Genomic DNA, 20,354 nt, shown 5'->3' on the forward strand with positions numbered 1-20,354 from the left:
AGGGAAGTAGCTGTGTTTTATTCTCCAGCAGAGGAAAGAATTGCAAGGACCCTGAGAACCTGTATGAATGAGGAGGTTGGAGGAGTCATCGTGTGAGGACAGACTGTGAGGGCCATGTTAGGACTCGATCTTCTACTGTGATTTCAGGTTGGAGAATACCAGGGGAGAATCCTATCTGACAAAATTGTAGAGGAGCCATTTATCTATGTGGACTCATTGCTAACTGCACATGAGCTTTGCTGGCAGAACACGGAGCAGATGCTGTGGTTTGCCAATGGTAACACAAAACCAGGTTATCATTAAGTTATCCCACTTGTGGGCCTGGCTCAATAGATTGCTTTTCTGTGGACACACTCCCGTGCTCACAGGTTTCTTCCCAAATTTCCTGCCATTTTTTAGCGCCTCGATTGCTGACCTCCATTCCCAGACAGGCTTTGGCATTTCCTTAAGTTCTACTGACTCTGGTTTGTACCAAGGTCTCCCCCGCTCTGGGTAATCCTCCAGGTAGAAGTGCAATGAAACGTCCAGGGCAGAGTCTGCAAATAAGGAAGAATAATAACTTGAACAGTTTACATTATTTAGTGCTCACCCTGTGCCAAGTCCTTCACTCAGCTGTTTGCTTAAATTCTTTCCTTTAACCCTCATATAATCTCTGGGAGGTAGGTACATTATGGTCCCTGCTTTATAAATGAGAAAACTGGCAGATTAAGTAAAAATTTCCCCAGACTGTTTCCCCAGAATGTTAAGTATAGCATCTCACAGAAACAGGCCTTTGATCCAGAGTCCATATTCTTAGGCACAAAAATAAAGTGAATGTAGAAGGCCCTTTTGTCTAACTTTCTTGTTGCCAGCTGGGTGAACTGGAAAAAGTGTAGAATTGAAAGGGAAATGTCATGAGGATCTTTTTTAATTTTTTTCATGATAAATGAAGTAAAGGCAGTTCGTATTTCATTTCTGGACACTTTGGTCGAGAAAAGTCCCTAGGCTGTGATTATTGGTATAATACCAATGGTGAGATTCTTAAACAAAATTTTTTTTTAATTTAAACTTTTTATTTTGTATTGGGGTATAGCCGATTAACAATATTGTGATAGTTTCAGGTGAACAGTGAAGGGACTCAGCCATGCATATACACGTATCCCTTCTGCCCTGAACTCCCTTCCCATCCAGGCTGCCACCAATAGTGAGATTCTTAAATATTCTTTGTGCTAGAATCCCCTGCAGACCTTGTCACATGAGTCTCAGAGGCTGTAACCACCTGGGTAACCTCCAAGGATCTCAGGCAGCTCAAAGAACAACTGGGCCTGCTCACGTCAATCCCCTATGCTTGTCCTGTGAAGCTTTCCTCAACTTCAGTTCAGTCACTCAGTCATGTCTGACTCTTTGTGACCTCATGGACTGCAGTACTCCAGGCTTCCCTATCCATCACCAGCTTCCAGAGCTTACTCAAACTCATGTCCATCGAGTCAGTGATGCCATCCAACCATCTCATCCTCTGCCGTCCCCTTCCCCTCCCGCTTTCAATCTTTCCCAGCATCAGGGTCTTTTCCAAGGAGTCAGTTCTTCACATCAGGTGGCCAAAGTATTGGAGGTTCAACTTCAGCATCAGTCCTTCCAATGAATATTCAGGACTGATTTCCTTTAGGGTTGACTGGTTGGATCTCCTTGCAGTCCAAGGGACTCTCAAGAGTCTTCTCCAACACCACAGTTCAAAAGCATCAATTCTTTGGCTCTCAGCTTTCTTTATAGTCCAACTCTCACATCTATATATGACTACTGGGCCTAGAGGAACCAGAGATCAAATTGCCAACATCCGCTGGATCATCCTCGACTTCAGGATCTGTTAAAAATACCCTAGTCCTCAGAGTCACTCAGAGCACCATTCTGGCTAAAACAGTTTCTTGCTGCTGCTGCTGCTGCTGCTGCTGCTGCTAAGTCACTTCAGTCATGTCCTACTCTGTGCGACCCCATAGATGGCAACCCACGAGGCTCCCCCATCCCTGGGATTCTCCAGGCAAGAACACTGGAGTGGGTTGCTATTTCCTTCTCCAATGCATGAAAGTAAAAAGTGAAAGTGAAGATGCTCAGTCGTGTCCGACTCTTAGTGACCCCGTGGACTGCAGCCTACCAGGTTCCTCTGTCCATGGGATTTTCCAGGCAAGAGTACTGGAGTGGGTTGCAATTGCCTTCTCCAAAACAGTTTCTTAAAGGTGGCTTAATAGCAATCATCTCCATTCAGCGTTTTTTTCAATCAAGAAAAAAATGAGCCCAGAATTTGACTAATTTTGCTGTAGGAGGGAGGAAACAGCATAAACTTTGCGCTCAATCAGTGCAAGTGGGGATTGTTGTTGTAACCATTATGATTTCTATCACTCGCCCCTGAACAGGGGGTTGTGGATTCTATCTCAACTCGCCCACCCTCCCTGTGGACTCCTGAAATTTCTCACCAGAGTGAAAGCTCACTGCCCTGGAGAGCAGTTGATCTCCACCCATCACAGACTAAGATGTGTGTCATTCCCCCACGGTTCTGTGGGTGTTTTGGTGAGAGTTCCTCCTTCCACCCTCTGCACATGACAGACAGTGACAGGCATCAGTGGAGAAACTTCCTGCAGTGCTCAGACCCACCCTGATAGGCTGGAAGCCTGATCCTTCCATGTATGTGGTTCCCAGGTTCTCAGCCTGTGGAGCAAACCCCACTGCTCCACTCACTCATTTATTGCTTCTTTTTTTATTGGCATATAGTTGGATCAGCCCTGGGTGTTCTTTGGAAGGACTGATGCTGAGGCTGAAACGCCAATAATTTGGCCACCTGATGCGAAGAGTTGATTCACTGGAAAAGACTGATGCTGGGAGGGACTGGGGGCAGGAGGAGAAGGGGACGACAGAGAATGAGATGGCTGGATGGCATCATCGACTCGATGGACATGAGTTTGAGTGAACTCCGGGAGCTGGTGATGGACAGGGAGGCCTGGGGTGCTGCAATTCATGGGGTTGCAAAGAGTCGGACACGACTGAGTGGCTGAACTGAACTGATTTATAATGCTGTGTTAGTTTCAGGAATACAGCAAAGTGAATCAGTTAGACATATATCCACTCTTTTCTAGGCTCTTTTCCCATATAGGCCATTACAGAGTGCTGAGTCGAGCTCCCTCTGCTATGTAATAGGTCCTCAGTGGAAGTCACTCAGTCGTGTCCGACTCTTTGCGACCCCATGGACTATACAGTTAGTGGAATTCTCCAGGCCAGAATACTGGAGTGGGTAGCCTTTCCTTTGTCCAGGGGATCTTCCCAACTCAGGGATTGAATCCAGGTCTCCCACATTGCAGGAGGATTCTTTACCAGTTGAAGCACCAGGAAAGCCCTGGTCCTTATCAGTTATCTATTTTATATACAGTAGTATGTATATGTCAACCCCAATCCCCCAGTTTATCCCCCTCTTCGTTTTTACTTCTTGATTCACATCTATTACAGCTTGAATTATGTCTCCCCCAAAGATATGTTGACGTCCTAATCCTCAGGATCTCAGAAAGCGACCGCCTTTGGAAGTGAGAGCTGCAGATGTGAGTGATTGGGAGGTGATACTGAAGTAGGGTGACCCATTAGCCGAGTGTGACCGATGTCCTTATAGAAGAGAGAGACACGGAGAGGTGAGGATGCAGGGCCCCGGGATGGCACAGAGAGACACGAGGGAAGAACAGCGGAGATGACCGAGGCCGAGGCTGGAGGGGTGGTGGGAACACCCAGAGGCCAGGAGGGGAGGGGTGACCCTGCAGGGACCGTGATGTCTGACTTCCAGCCTCCAGAAAGGTTGGAGCATAATGTGTGCATTCTAAGCACCTCGATTCTGCTGCTGTGTGATGGCTGCCTTAGGATGTTAACACCTGTTCCAGGTGATCTCAGCTTTTACCTCCATCAGCTGACACAGTCTGGCCGCCCAGTGGCGTGGATCTCTCAGCTCAGCAGGCTCGGGAGGGGCTGGGGGGAGACGAGAACAGGGAGAACCGCCCCCCTCGCCACCCACACCCACTAAAGGAAGGCGCAGATCTGTGGTCTCACGTGTAAACTCAGTGGAGATACTCCGGGAAGCTTATCATGCGTGTGGTGGGAGGATAAACACAGAGAAGACGTTCCGAACAGCCGGTCCCAGAGCTGCTAATCTGACCCCAGCCCGGTGAAGCCGGGGCACCTGGGCCACCTTGGCGAGTTCCCTTTGGGGTCCTGGCCTCTTCTTATCTCCCACAGCCACCCATCCACCTGCCATGGCTGCAAAGTCACAGTCTGCTCACCATCCCCGTGGTGTCAAAAGGAGGTGGTGACCGCGGGAACTGGACACCGGTCCAGGGCGCTGAGGGAGACCCTGACCCCCAGCCTCCTACACAGCAGGCGAAATGGGTGCCTTTCCGTAACCCAGATTCAGAGTTTGGAGTCCCTCCTACCTGCTAAAGGGATGTGGGGTGTCTGTGTCTTTGTGTCTGTTCTGTGTGCATCCGTCTATGTGTGTGTCTGTGTGTCTTTGTGTTTCTATGGGATGCTTTTTGAGAGTTTGGAGAGTCCAAGAGGAATGCGGAAAGACTTACGTGATAGCTACCAAGCTTCCTAAATGTTACACAGGCTTTAAAATGCCTAACACACTTGCCCCTTTCTCTGTCTTCAGTTGATCATCCATCATTTTTCCAGTTCCCTGTCTCTCTTCAAACAGACCATTCAGAAGAGTCCCCCAGACCACACTCATGGCAGTCACTGGGCACTTCCCACAGGTCTCAGAGCTGGTAAGTGGTAGAATCAGGGCCCAGCCCCAGGCCATCTGGCTCCAGAGTCCATACTTTTTAAAAAAATTTTTAACTTTTTATTATAGAAAATTTCAATATATTAAAAAGTAGACAGAAGTATTTAGTGAAGTGTTTAATCATGTCAACAAAGGTCAACTAATGGGCAATCTGGCTTCATCTACCCTGACTCACTTCTCACATTATTTTAAAGCAAATAGCAGACATGTTATCGTTTTCTCCATCAATCACACTTGGGTATGTATCTCTAAAAGTTTTTAGAGAAGATGAAGACATTCTTGCAAAACCACCATACCGATCATTTCTAAAATACTGAAGAACAATTCCTTGACATTCTCATGTTCAAATTCCCAGCAGTCTCATTAATGCCATCGATATTTTTAAAGTGCATTTGTTTACATTAGAATCTCAACAGGTCCCACACATTGCAGCTGGTTGATTTGTTACTGAAGACTTTTAATCTATTGGTTTCCCTTCCACTTCACTTTTTGTCCCCTTCTCTGCAATTCATTTGTTGGCAAAAAAGGGTTGTCTGTCCTGAAGAGCTTTCTACAGTCAATACTTTGAACCAACACATCATTCTGCTTCCAGGGAGCTATGATACGGACTCCTCCTTATGTAAGATTTCAGAGAGGGGACAGCTCTAGACCCGAGACCCCCTGAGGCTCCCAACTCCATAAAGTCATAGCTGAAATCTATACCTGTGAGTATGTGCTTTTGGGGAAGGCAGGACAGCTTTCGCTAGGTTTTCAGAGCAATTAATGATCACTAATTCTGGCCCAGCCTTCTCAATGTAGAGATGAAAAAAACCAAAAACACATGTAAGGAAAAAAAAACTCATGTAAGTTGTCCAAGTTCATAGAAATATTCATGACTCAGGGAGGACATGAACGTGGCTCTCAGCACTCTCAACACGGCTTGTTACTTTCCGTCTCAGGCTGCTTACGTTCTGTTCCATGCTGGGTACATTCTGTTCCACGCTGCACATGTGAGAAGAGAGAAGGATGAAGAATGGATCGAGATGTTGAGTGGGAGAGGAGGAGACATCTCCCCACGTTCAAGGTTGCCATTTACCTGAATCAGCGGATTCACGTCCTGTCTGCATTTGGAATTCAAACCTGTAATTGACATTACTGTCCCATCACTCTAACACATCTCTTTCTCCATCCTGTGAAATACCAAGGCAGAGAGGTCTCAAAAACAGGATGCCAGAATCAATGATCCCTCACATGCTGAAGGAGGAATATCTTTCCCAGCTGTGCGAGGATTGGGATTAAGTGTAAGAGATACCCAGTTAGTAACCAGTCATTCACCCATGTTTCCTTAATCTCTTTTGACCTGGGGATTTTGCATCAGTAAAATGAGGGGCTGGGTGGTGTTAATCACTTTCCAAGTTTTTTGACTCTGACCACAGTAATACCCACAATGCCAATGGGTGTATTTAAATACATCTTAAAATGTTTTTCCACTGAATTTCACCCACTCAACATTTGATGCATCCTGATAATTAATATTCTATTTCTTTTTAAAAAATAAATTCTGGTTGTCATGATCATTAAGATGATTTAAAGACCTAGTAAAGGGGATACACTGGCAGTTTGAAAAGTATTGGGTGATTTTCAAGTATTCACTTACTTGGTCAATCGTTTTATAACTGTTTACTGAGTATTTATGAGGTGCCAGACACTGTGATGGAAGCTGAGAAAATGCCACTGAACAAAGGACTTATCCTTGGGAAACTTACATACTGTGGAATCTCTAACTCTGTGAAGTTGTGTTTGATAGAATTTTTCATAGGGAAGGGAATTCCAAGTGAATCAGTTAAGATAATAGAATGGGTTTGACTTAGAGGAAAAAGCATCAGAAGCACAATTTTTTTCAGCCCTCTAGAAGGAACCCACTGCAAGACTAAAATAGTCTAAACTTAAATTGTGTGATTTTTGTGTCAAATGAAGATTTCCTGTGTGTCCTAAACCTTCAGAATCAGCTTGGAAATCACTGTGGGTGTTTCACTCTTTTTTTTTTTTTTCATACTTAGCAAAGATCACAGTGGTTGACCAGAATGTTTTGGTAGATTCCAGAGACCATGGAGTGATAGAAATGAAGGACAGAGAGCATCTGACCGAGGTACATGCCCTTACAAGATGTCACCTCCATCAGTTTAGTTCAGTTCAGTCACTCAGTCGTGTTCGGCTCTTTTCAACCGCATGGACTGCACCATGCCGGCCCCACTGTCCATCCCCAGCTCCTGGAGCTTGCTCAAACTCATGTCCATTGCATCGGTGATGCCATCCAACCATCTCATTCTCTGTCATCCCCTTCTTCTCCTGCCTTCAATCTTTCCCAGCATCAGGGTCTTTTCCAAACAGTCAGTTCTTTGCATCAGGTGGCCAAAGTATTGGAGCTTCAGTTTCAGCTTCAGCATCAGTCCTTTCAATGAATATTCAGGACTGATTTCCTTTAGAATTGACTGGTTTGATCACCTTGCAGTCCAAGGAACTCTCAAGAGTCTTCTTCAACACCACAGTTCAAAAGTGTCAATTCTTTGGCGGTCAGCTTTCTTTATAGTCCAACTCTCATATCCATATATGACAACTGGAAAAACCATAGCTTTGACTAGACGCAAACTTGTTGGCAAAGTAGTGTCTCTGCTTTTTAATATGCTGTCTAGGTTGGTCATAGCTTTTCTTCCAAGGAGCAACTGTCTTTTAATTTCATGGCTTCACTCACCGTCTGCAATGATTTTGAAGCCCAAGTCACCTCCGCGGCCACTCACTAGCACCACCACCAGTACTTCCAAACCTCACCGTTTGCGTTTCACAAACCATGCTGTACCTATTTTATCCAGCAGAAGGCAGTAGTGCATCACAGTTATTGCAGAAAGCCTGCTGGATATTAATCCTGTGATGTTAGGTACTAAAAAATAACGATGTCCCAGGATTGTAAACAAACTCTGGGTAAAAGCCAGCTCTGGGCAAAATGCTGGAAAAGGAGATTCATTTAGGCAACTGCTTTGCTCTGCTGTCCAACCTCTCCCATCAAGAGTCCCTGAGAGATGTCATCCTGTCCAAGATGCCCTCTTTCAGCTTTGGCCTCCTGGCAGTCTGATCTTCCCTAATTTTTCCATCCCCCAAGTTTCATAGCACCCTGTAAGGTCAGGCAACATCCTCGTGGCCTTCTGAGTCCAAGCTTTATGTTCAGCCTTCCTAACACAGCACTTTCCACTTTAGCTGCCTGGGATGGTCAGGCTCCGACCCTCTCCTGTATATTCCACAAGGTGAGAAACAGTGAATGCAATCCATGCTGAATCATCATGTTTAGGAGAAATGGGATATAAACTCCTAATCACACACCCCCTTCTCAGGTTTCATGCAGTTTTCTGAAGCCCTGTCTTACCTACTCCCCCCAACCTTCTTCACAGACCTGTACCTGTGCTTCTTAAGACAGATGCAATACTGCCTGGCTTCACCTCCTCAGAGGTGAAGTCATTTTTATGAGGCCACACACTGAGAGAAGTTTCCTTCACCATGCATGTCTAGGTCTGAAAAGTAGTTAAAACACTCTATTAGGGGTATCATAGTGTGCCCTTCTGGGAAAGAAAGGCATTTGACCAGAAGGCACTGCCCCAATGGGAACAGATGCCATAAAGGACAAGAAACTTAGGAAGGACTCACCCTTTCCAAGCCCTGCAGGCTCTTTCCCTACCCAGCCCAGAGAACACAGACCCAAGTGCAACTCTGCACTGAGTCCAGTGGGGCTCTTCCAAGTGTATCCTAATGCCATGGATTTACTTTAATTAAGAGAAACGGTGGTGGCAGGGTTCAGGGGGATGGATCGTATAACTAGAAACAGTGTAAGTTTATCATGAAGAGTCAGCAAGGATTGTGGTTTCCAGTGATTCTGAGGCTGAACTTGCCATCTTGAAATATTCTCCCAGTGGCCGACTTCTGTCAAATGAGAAAAAAAAAAAAAAGCAAAACCTAGAAGTTGAGAATTATGTTTTATTGGGTGGACTTTTTGAGGACTCAAACCAGGAAGACAGCCTCTCAGCTCCAGGCAACAACCATAAAGAGGTAAGGGAGGAGCCAGGAGGTTTTGCAACAAAAAACAGGGGCTCAGAACATTAAAAAAAGATACTGTTAATTAAAACCAGACATCTCAAGTTAATGAATGAGTGCTTTTCTTTGTATGAGAAGATGCAAGAGTCTGGGCTCACTGAACTCATTCCTTTGATAGGCACCTTACCATCCAGGACCAGTATCCTGCTTTTCTCCATCCTAAATCCCCTCAGCATGCACAGCTGTGGATGACTTCTGTGACTGATGGCTTAATGGCTGCAACATCTTTTCATTTACTGATATGACAGGTGACATCATATATCATATATCATATCAGGTGACATCCTTTGTCCACACTGCCCTTCTAGGTCAGTGGCTAAGATAAAATGTAATGGTCAGATACTTGTAAAGTCTTTAGTGTCATTACAATGCATTGATTCAAAAAGTGTATTAAACACCTACATTAGGGCACTACACCAATAAAAAATAAAAATCTGGAAAGGTGAAAAAAGGTGTGGGGGACAAACATGGGAAATAGAAGTAGTTAGGAGATAGCAAGTGTTATCAGAAAAGAAACTCTGGGCAAGGTGTGGAGACAGCCACCAATAACTGCTTCACTGCCACTAGTGGACTGATGTCCTGGGCCCCCTGAGGTTTATGCCTGTTAGTGAAACCCATCAGGGGGATTTACTCTGACAAGCAGCAGTAAAACTAAAGCCTTTGTCTGTATTGGCAGTAAACCATCCATGACGTGGATGCCTTTGGCGTGAAGCTTGCTACTCTATTGCACTCCGTTAAACTGGCTCATTCTCAGAAACAGCTGTTATAAAAATCAGATGCCTGGGCCCCATTTCAAACCCAGTGAATCCAATGTCCAGGCATCTGGGTTTTGTTTTTCTTTTTAAGCTCCTCAGCGCTTCTGATGGCTTGTTTTTTCTTTCTTGAAGATGTTTCAAGAACAGGATTACATTTTTTAAGGGATAATAATTTAAACAGGTTTTGTAAAAAGAGTACCTACGGTTTTGACAATTTATCACCGCACTTATTTGCTTTTCTCCTATGACAAATTTTTCTTGGCAGATGTATTTCCCCTCGTGGGTCTGATCTTTTTATTGCAACTGTAGGTAGTGATACTAGAGACTCGGAGAATTGACAGGAGCGCCGTGTAGCTGTCCAGTCAACAAATATTGAGCGTCCTGCGGTGAATATGTAAGACCCCCCCCCAAGGCCTGTGAAGGAGGGTGTAGAAATAGAATGTGCTGCGCTTAGTCGCTCAGTCGTGGCCGACTCTTGGCGACCCCGTGGACTGTATGTAGCCCGCCAGGCTCCTCTGTCCATGAGATTCTCCAGGCAAGAATACTGGAGTGGGTTGCCATTTCCTTCAAAGGTAAAGTAGGAAAAAACTTGAATGAGGTAGTTGGAGGATTAGGTACCAGTCAGTTGCTTTTGTTTATTGAACATCCTTGAACAACAGAATTACAATCATGAATAATTCTCAGTCCCTGGCCCCAGGGAAGCACGGGTTGAGGAGAAGTAACACTTTCAACCGGAACCAACCAGTGACACTTCCGTGTGAACTGGGACAAGAGCCTTTTTCCCACAGGTGGGAGAACAGCGAGCGGGCGGGGCGAGGTGAGGTGAGGTGAGGACTGGGATGGGGCGAAGGAAGGACCCTTCCCCTGTAACTGATCTAAGGACTCGCCCGAACCCGGACCCTCAAGGGGAGACCCATCAAGTCATCCCACAACCACCTCGTCCCGCCCCGTGTTCTCACGTGACTGCGCGGGGCGGGGCCAGCTCCCCTCGGCACACTCCCGCGAGAACGTCTAGTCCACGGGCTGCTCATGCGCGGGCCGGGCACGCCTGCGTCTCAGGCCCCGCCCTCTTCCGCTAGTGCTCGGCGTGTTTGGCGTTACCATGGAGCTGCCGGCCCGCCCAGAACGCCGCTGGTTCCCCTGGCAACCCGGGAGGACCAAACCCGACCCGGGTGGTTGCGGCGAGAGCGGCCGCTATGGTGTCTAACCCAGTGCATGGCCTGCCTTTTCTCCCAGGCACGTCCTTTAAGGACTTAACGGTGAGGACTTCTCCGGCCAAACCCCTGTCCCCACCTCCTGGCAGCCTCGGAGAGCTCGCAGCAGGTTGCGTCTCTGCTCGTCCACGCGAGTTTGTCCTTTTCCCCTTCAAACCCTCTCTCTGCCCCCAGCTCTGTTCTCCACACCCCACCTCCACCCCACTCCCCACCCCCCAACCTCACCCTCTTTCTCCAGTTTGCTCTCAGCCCATCCCTCTCTGGTTTTTCCACTCCATCCTGGCAGTCTGTTGGCCTCCCAGCGTTCTTCCTTGCTGCTCTGCTCTTGCTGGCTTTCCCCACCTGGTTCCCGAGCTCCCTCGGCCTTCTCCCTAGCTCATTCTCCCTTCTGCATACCCCTCTCTGCCCAGTTCCATCCTTAAACTTTTCTTTCCTCAACCTGGGCCCCTTCCCCAACTCAACCTCTATACACCTTCGTCCTTATTTCCACAGCCCCATCCCGCTCACTCTCCCCAAGCCCATCACTGCCGCCCGCATTTTCCTCTTCTGAATCCTAGACCCAGTAATCGCTCCCAGTCCCAACTCCATTTCCATCTGTTGGCTTCTTTCTGTCAGGTCTTTTTCCTCGGTCTCATTTATGCTTCTACCAAGCCCCATCTCCTTTTCTGTCCCAGCACGTCGACTTTTTCTGCAGTCTTGTTTAATCTTTTTCCCCAAATCCTCTTGCTTGGAAAGTTAAATTTTCAACACTTGGCCATCTTCCTCCCAAATCATCCTCAGGTGCTTTATGGGAGATAATTGCACTTTAGTTCCCTCTGCCACAATTGATGTGTTCTTGGTTTTTCTTCTCTAGCCCTTTTCTTTTCCCTTGTAACATTTTTATAAAAGATTCTTGTTTGGATTTTGTTTCACTCCTCTCCTACCTTAAGTGTTGTTAGTTGTATCTTCTAGACAAAACTGAAGAGGAAAAAAAAAAGGCTTGTGGTTTTTTTTCTCTGACACAGTTTAGCCCTTGACAAAATGATTTTAATACTGAAATTTCAGGATTGCTGAAATATGTGTTGGAAGGTCAGCATTAAGATTCAATAGGCTGATTTTCAAAGATGAGACAATAATCATTTATGTAGTTTAACAATTTAAACAATAAGTTCCTCTCCTTGGTCATGAAGTTAAGGTAAAAAGACTGGAGACTGACTGCTCACTTGGCTCTTCCTTTCCTGTTGAGGGGAAGTTGTCTCCTGGCACTGAACAGTGCTGGTTTGGAGAATGGGATAATGCAGACAAAATGAGGTAGTCTTCCTTCTCTTCCTGTACGAATATCCTTGGTTTTTTTATCCCACTGTGTTGCTGAAACCTACTACATGGACCTCTTCCAGAGCTCTTATTTGTGGATGGCTGCCTGACTGTTGATCTTTGTGGAGTGGTGGGGAGGCTGAGTCCCTGTGCCATTGTTTTGATCTCCTTCCTTCAAAAATATTTCCTTTTCACTTTTTCTTAATATAATCTTTTGTTTTTTCCAGTTATCAAAAAAATGTGTTGATTGTAGAAAAGAACAACAACATAATTCAGAAATGTATAGAACAGAGAACATTCTCCAAAGCAGTCTTTTTGTGCACGTGTTTGCATGCTTGTAATTGTAGTATGTGTATAATTTTATAAGCTGCTTTTCTGGGTTTATTAAATCATAAACATTTCCCCCAGATTGCTACATGGCCTTCAAAACAAGTATTTTAATAGCCCATTAAGTGAGCTTTCCATCATTTGCTCCTGCTTGTCTTTTAGACTGCTTCTCATGTTTTGGTATATTGTAATTAACATTGTAATTGTCAGCCTTAGGCATGTTGTTCTTTCCCATGATTTTGGATTATATCCTTAAAGGATGGAGGGTGGAATTATTGAGTTTGACTTTAAATCCATAAAATCCATTTGCTTTCCAAAGACTTACAGTGAATATAGTAGTGTCACTGTAGCAAGAGGGCCTTTCATTTCAGGTAAGAATTCATTTCACAGATTTGGATTGTTTTGGTTCCGTGACTTATGACCACTAGATAAGATAGTACAAAATTAGGAGTCTACATAAAGAAATTTTAGGTTTTTTGTGGCCGGTGAGCTGATAATTAAAATTGGATGCTCAGTAACAGGGCTTTAAATTTTATTTTAAGCTCAGGCTGCTGCCTCCCTTCTTGTTCCTGGCCACGTGTTTTAGCTTAAAATACAAGAGCCTTCTCATGTAGGTAAAATTTTTGATACAGGGTTTGTGGATGTTTATAAGTAAAGGTTGAATCTGATACCTTTGGAAGTTAGCTCTTCTACCTAACAAATATTTGTTATATCATGACACACTTCTTTTTTCCTTCAGAAAACAGCATTTCATAGAAGCCAGACGCTGGGCTACAGGAATGGCTATGCAGTTGTTCGACGTCCAACAGTTGGGATTGGCGGGAACAGGCTCCAGGTCAGCCAGCTGTCCCAGGCTGATCTGGACGAGCTGGCCAACAGCATCCCAGTCCTCACGTATGGACAGTCCAGGCAGGCCCCGCCTGCAGCGTTTATTCCTGCGCATGTGGCTTTTGACAAAAAGGTATCATCTGGGATCAAAGGGTACCCCTCAAATTCAGATTTCTGAGAGCCAGCTCTTTGCAGAAAAGTCAGTAGTAAACCATAGACTTTCCAGATTCTCTGAGGAAAAAATTGTTCAAATGCCTCAACCCTTAGTCATAGACAGCTGGACTCAGCACTGAAAGACTCTTTCTTTATTCAGGAAGCTGATTACAGAAAATAATTCCCTGTAGATGTCACTGAAATATTTTCTAAATACTGTTTTTAAAAGTTGCATGGGGTGGTTCTGAATTCTTCAGTTCATATTGCTGTGTTTACCTGTTTGATGTGTTTTCCACATTTTAAAAGTCCTATATTCTGCAGTAATGACAAATTCTTAATCTCTGTGAAATACAAAATATCATGAAAATGACTTCATCTATTGTCGGTTTTTCTCTAGGCTGTTTCTGTAAGTTTTTCTTTTTCAGGGAACATTTCAGATTTGTCATAACTGAACCAAAGGGTAGTATAACATTTTTGTTTTATTTATTCTTATGCTTTTGTAATGTGAGTTTTATTTCCACCTATTAACATTTCCATATCATTCTTGATTTTCCTTGTCAGTGAGTTTTCTCTTTTCACTAAGGTAAGGTTGTCCTAACCCTGGCCATGCAGCAGCATTACTGACGGGACTTTTAAGAAACTTGGATGTCACCCCAACCCTTCATTGATTCTAATTTCCCAGTGATGTCTATATATAACTGAATGTGACAGCTACTAATCAGGAGTTAACGGTCTTCATTTACTCCTGGCCTATATTCAGTTCAGTTCAGTCCAGTCTCAGTCGTGTCTGACTCTTTGCGACCCCATGAATCGCAGCACACCAGGCCTCCCAGTCCATCACCATCTCCCGGAGTTCACTCAGACTCATGTCCATCAAGTCAGTGATGCCATCCAGCCATCTCATCCTCTGTTGTACCCTTCTCCTCCTGCCCCCAATCCCTCCAAGCATCAGAGTCTTTTCCAATGAGTCAACTCTTTGCATGAGGTGGCCAAAGTACTGCAGTTTCAGCTGTAGCATCATTCCTTCCAAAGAAATCCCAGGGCTGATCTCCTTCAGAATGGACTGGTTGGATCTCCTTGTAGTCCAAGGGACTCTCAAGAGTCTTCTCCAACACCACAGTTCCAAAGCATCAATTCTTCGGTGCTCAGCTTTCTTCACAGTCCAACTCTCACATCCATACATGACTACTGGAAAAACCATAGCCTTGACTAGACGGACCTTAGTCAGCAAAGTAATGTCTCTGCTTTTCAATATGCTGTCTAGGTTGGTCATAACTTTCCTTCCACGGAGTAAGCGCGTGTTTTAATTTCATGGCTGCAGTCACCACTGCAGTGATTTTGGAGCCCCCCAAATAAAGTCTGACACTGTTTCCACTGTTTCCCCATCTATTTCCCATGAAGTGATGGGACCAGATGCCATGGTCTTCATTTTCTGAATGTTGAGCTTTAAGCCAACTTTTTCACTCTCCTCTTTCACTTTCATCAAGAGGCTTTTTAGTTCCTCTTCACTTTCTGCCATAAAGGTGGTGTCATCTGCATATCTGAAGTTATTGATATTTCTCCTGGCAATCTTGATTCCAGCTTGTGCTTCTTCCAGCCCAGCGTTTCTCATGATGTACTCTGCATAGAAGTTAAATAAGCCTATATTACTTGTCTGTTTTCTTGATCTTACAGAGTACTTATTGAAGCTAGAGGCAGAAAGGTACAAAATAATCTTGTGGAAATTTGCCATTTGCGCTGGTAATCACTTAATTAGAAGCAAGTATTTTTTACTCTATCAGCCATAATCTGTATCATCTCCCCTTCCCCATCTCAGCTAACTCATTTGATACAAACACATTAACATGTGCTTTCCTAGGCTGAACCTAAACATCCATTATCAGTGATATATGATTTTGTATGTCTTAACTTTGTTCTTGTGTCTCCTGTTTATTTACATCTGTGATAGGCACTGCAAAGCCAATGGAAAAGGCAGAGGGCTGAAAATACAAGGGAGGAGTGAGGCAGGCATTTTTAACCATTTGTGCTGTGTTAAGTCGTTTCAGCTGTGTCCGACTCTTTGTGACCCTATGGACTGGGGCCCACCAGGCTCCTCTGTCCATGGGATTCTCCAGGCAAAAATACTGGAGTAGCCTGCCATTCCCTCCTCCAGGGGATCTTCCCGACCTAGGGATCAAACCTGCATCTCTTATGTCTTTGGCATTTGCAGGCAGGTTTTAGCAGTTTATCAAGATATAAATGGTTATGTTCAGTTTTTACTGAAAACAATAGCAAATAACTATTGTAAACTAGAAAGTGAAAAAGTATTAATGAAATTCAAAGAGAGAAAATTGTGTCTAATAGGAAATAAGCTTCTTATTTTTTGTTGTTCTATGTAATTTTATGCCAATTGTCATTACTTAATTCATACTTTTTAAATACTACAATTCATTTCTTTAAAGATAATTATTGTGAAAAGAATATTTGCATTTTTTCTGTTCATGTTACTTGGATCATCATAATTTCTTGATAAATAATTCTTACCATAGATTATGAAGTAGAGTAGTTCAGTGCATGGTTTTGAACTGAAGTTTTTGTTTGTTTGTTTGTTTTTGCAGTAAGGAAATTACTGGTTCTGTGAATTAAATCAGAGTTTCAATTTTTGGAGAATACCCAGAAATCCACTTCATAGCCAAGATATGTGTCCATATTTTGGACATTCTTCATGCCATTCCTCATGATTAGAATATAACTGAATATAATGGTCTCGTCCATAGATGATAAAGACCAGGACTTCTCCAGGGAGTGCCTGCGTCTTCCCCTTTGCTCCTGTACCATTTTCGTCATTCCCCAGGCTGACTTCCAACTGTGTGTGGTCGTCTTCTTTCATCTTTTCCATCCTTCATCCTACTGCCGTTTCACTCGGGCTGCTTCTCTACCGAGGGTCATACCATCCTGTCTTAAAAAAAAAAAAAAGAAAACCTACCTTCTTTCTGCTTGGTTTATTCCTCAAAGCACAGCTCTGAGAACATCACTTCTTTAGCTGCTCTAGCCTACAGTGGTCACAATTCACAACTGTACATGCACAAAGATAGATTAGGATTCGTTTGTACTGATCATGTGACATAATTCTACAAGGTTTGCTTTTAAATAACTCATTAACTTTTTAAAAAATAGAATGCATAAAATCCTGATTATTTGAGCCTTTAAAATGTGGGGTGTGTGTATGTATCTTTTTCCTGCCTCCCATTCTGAGGCCAGCTTTCTGTTGCCAGAGTCATCTGTATCCCCTCCACCATAGAAGACAGATGGCTTAGGAAGCTGGGTATGCTCCAGGGTTCAATATTTGTTCTTCTTCTTTGTCTTTGCTCACTCCTTGACTCCAGATTCTCACCTTGAAATGCCCTTTACATGATGAACTGTGTCCTGAATTCTAGATGAGTTACCCATTTGACATCTCCTCTTAAATGTTTAATGAATATCTCAAAAGTAAACGTGTTCGAAACCAAACCCCTAATTTTGTTTCCTCATCCCCAAAATATGCTCCACTACAGTCTCCCCCATATCAATTTGATTGGTGTTCCATTTTTTTCAGTTGCTCAGGTCAAAATGTTTGAGTCATTTTGATTTTTTTCTAATGCTGACTTCTTTCCCCAAACCCAGCTCTGCATCTCAAGTCACCTCCTGCGGTATTAACTGTGCTGTCACTTAAATTCTGTAAGCCTAAATTCGAGCCCCCCATGTGCACTACCAAAGTCATCTTCTCAGATAAATCTGTGGTTCAAATACTGACTGTTATGGACATGAATTACTGATCATGTCTTCATTTCATTTTTTGCAGTTGCTGTAAAATGTTACTGTAAAAGGATCTTCATATTTGGCTTTTACTGTATGATTTTTTTGCTTTAAACATTCTGCTGCATTCATCCATTTCATCTTTTTATTATGAATTTTAAGGCCCTGACTCCCTTATATTCATATTTCTGCTATGCAGTTGCCCATTCTTTTTTGGTTTTTATCTTATTCTTCCACAGTAAACATTATACATTATTTCATCTTCTCCTCCATTGAGCCATAATTGTGTCTTCGCTAAAGAGTTTCCTTGGTTTGTTCCCCTTGTTTTAATAGAGTTGGGTTTGGGTTAACACTCTTACTTCCCTGAAACATCATTCTAATATGTTCTTGCCTTGGAAAGAAATGTTAAAAATAGAATAATAGAAACTTAAAAATCCCATTTTGTGCCATTTTGACTTTACACTGATGCCGCTGCTTCCAGAAGACCTGGGATTTGCTCCATGTGGGATGGTTGTTTCTGGGCACAGAATGGGTATTTACAAGCCACTCAAAAATGTTGTGATGCACGGTCAATTTGAGATTCATTCATATAAAGTCTCTAAGAATGAATATGTCATTAATACATGTTTACAAGGCACCCCACTTCTAAAGAAATGGACTTGAGATTTGTTTTCATTTTGAAACCAAATGTCATCGTCTTGTCCAAATTTCTTATCCTTTTCACAAATTTGAAGTGGAATTTTTAATGTTGAAATAAGGCTAGTAGAGTTAAGTCTTTAAGGAACACATTAGTAAACTGTCTACCCCTATTTTGAGTATTTAGTTCAGAGGTCAGCAAGCTTTTTCTATAAAGGGCCAAATAATAAATATTTGGGGCTTTGCGACTGACTTAGTCTGCTCGAGCTGCCATAATAAAATACAGACAGACAGGGGGCTTAAACAATAGAAATCAATTTTCCCACAGTTCTGGAGGCTTCAAGTCCAAGATTGCTGTTGATTTGGTTTCTGGTGAAGGCTTTCTTCCTGCCTTTCAGACAGCTGGCTTCTTGCTGTGTCCTCGTATGGCCTTTCCCCAGTGCATCCGTGCTGAGAGGGAGGGAGAGAGCTCTCTTCCTCTTCTTAGAAGGCCACCAGTTCTGTTGGATTGGGGCTCTACCCTCAGGACTCATGTACTCTTACTTAGCTCCTTAGCACCTTATCTCCAAATATAGTCACATTGAAGGTTAAATTTCCAACACTGCATATTGTGGAGGTCGGGACATGATTCAGTCCATAGCAGCAGTCCAACTTCTCAACTCTGCCCTTATCACGGGAAAGCAGCCATTAGCAATTATATGTTATGTTGTATAGTTCCCATGTGTTTTTAAATTTTGTTCTCCTTTTGATTTTTCGACCATTTAAATATATTAAAAACTGTTCTTAGTTGCGGGTTCTATAGAAATAGACAGCAGGGGTAGGTTTGTCCCATGTTCGTAGTTTGGCAGCCTTGAAATTACAAGGTGGGAATAATGAGTATTTGAACCTCCCTGAGTGATTCTCGGCGTGAGAAGAGACTTGTTATTTATCGATGAGACACTAACACACCATTTCTCCCGCCCTTCTGTATTACAGGTGCTTAAATTTGATGCCTATTTCCAAGAAGATGTTCCTGTGTCAACTGAGGAACATTACAGGATCCGCCAAGTACACATTTACTACTATCTAGAAGACGACAGCATGTCTGTCATAGAGCCTGTTGTGGAAAACTCTGGGATCCCTCAAGGAAAGTTAATCAAACGCCAGCGCCTCTCCAAGAATGACCGGGGAGACCATTACCATTGGAAAGACCTAAACCGAGGGATAAACATCACAATTTATGGCAAGACTTTCCGCATTGTTGACTGTGACAAGTTCACACAGGTATAGCATGTGTTTTTGGAAGTCTGGGTGTCTGAGGCAGTGTTCTAATCTATGAGAGAACACATGTCACTTGTTAGGGTGAGAGGAGGGCGTTGGTCCTCTGTCCTGAGTGGGTTAATATGTAGGTTAACTTGGCATTTGTGTATGTCATATGTGGCATCGTGGGCTTCCCAGGTGGCACTAGTGGTAAGAGCCTGCCTACCAGTTCAGGAGCTGTAAGAGATGCAGGTTCGATCCCTGGGTTGGAAAGATGCCCTGGAGGAGGGCATGGCAACCCACTCCAGAGTGCTTGCTTGGAGAATCCCATGGACAGAGGAACCTGGCGGGCTACAATCTATAGAGTCTCACAGAGTCAGACACGACTGAAGTGACTTAGCACACGTGTACCATCACTGCATGGTGACATCATTTTTTTCATGATGATATTGGTACATATCCTAAATGGATATTTGAGTAATAAAGTTAAACTCCCATTGTGGCTGAATCATTTGGTTAGAAATCAGTTCACATGCCAGTTCAGATAGAGAGTAGTGGAGCTGGGACCCTTGAAGGGATAGAAATATGACCTTGGGCAATTTAGCTTAAGTCTGGATTTACAAAAATAGCACTATCTCTACTAGCAGATATGAGCCAAAAGTTTTTGTGTGATTTGTATTTTTTTTGAAATTCATACTTGCTATATACTAGGGAAACTTGCTATCTAAAAAAATTCCTGGAATAAAACCATTTTTAAAGAAAAACACATATTGGGAAAAATCTTCATTTCTCTGTTTCGTATGTAATGAATTTTTGACAGCTTTAGTTGTAGAGAGAAGAAAAAAGTGAAAGAGAGCACTTTCTTTAGCACAAAGTTTAGGTATTAGTAAATAATTGCAAATTTGCTTTAGCAAAGATACAGTTCCTAAATTTTTTATGCCTTTAATCCCATGTGACATAATGCCAAATGTGATTAAGTTTTACCATGCACCGAGCCCCTATGAATTCACTCATTTATTATTTTTTTAATTAGTAATTTATTTAGCAAATACTTAATGCCTGCTGAATGCCAGGCACTGTTCTAGGTGCCAGGTATAAAGATTTGCCCTTATGGAACTTATTACATTCTGGTTGGAGGAGACAAATAATAAGCAAACAAATGTTTGTCAGATGCTGCAAAGAGCTATGGATGAAACTAAAGAGGGGAAAGGGGTTGGAGTTGGAGGGGGT

At 43.5% G+C, this 20,354-nt stretch overlaps 1 protein-coding gene across 1 annotated transcript in view; it reads left to right on the forward strand.

The window, feature by feature from the left end:
- The first annotated feature begins 10,856 nt into the window (after nt 1-10,856).
- Nucleotides 10,857-20,354, forward strand: part of EFHC1 (EF-hand domain containing 1) — a 43,348-nt gene continuing 33,850 nt past the window's right edge. The window contains exons 1-3 of the mRNA XM_068960972.1: nt 10,857-10,919; nt 13,234-13,455; nt 18,861-19,148. Coding sequence (XP_068817073.1) covers nt 10,857-10,919; nt 13,234-13,455; nt 18,861-19,148 — 573 coding nt within the window. The remainder of the gene's footprint in view (nt 10,920-13,233; nt 13,456-18,860; nt 19,149-20,354) is intronic.

Source organism: Capricornis sumatraensis, chromosome 22 (genome assembly GCF_032405125.1).
Source record: "Capricornis sumatraensis isolate serow.1 chromosome 22, serow.2, whole genome shotgun sequence".
In the NCBI taxonomy this organism is placed as follows: domain Eukaryota; kingdom Metazoa; phylum Chordata; class Mammalia; order Artiodactyla; family Bovidae; genus Capricornis; species Capricornis sumatraensis.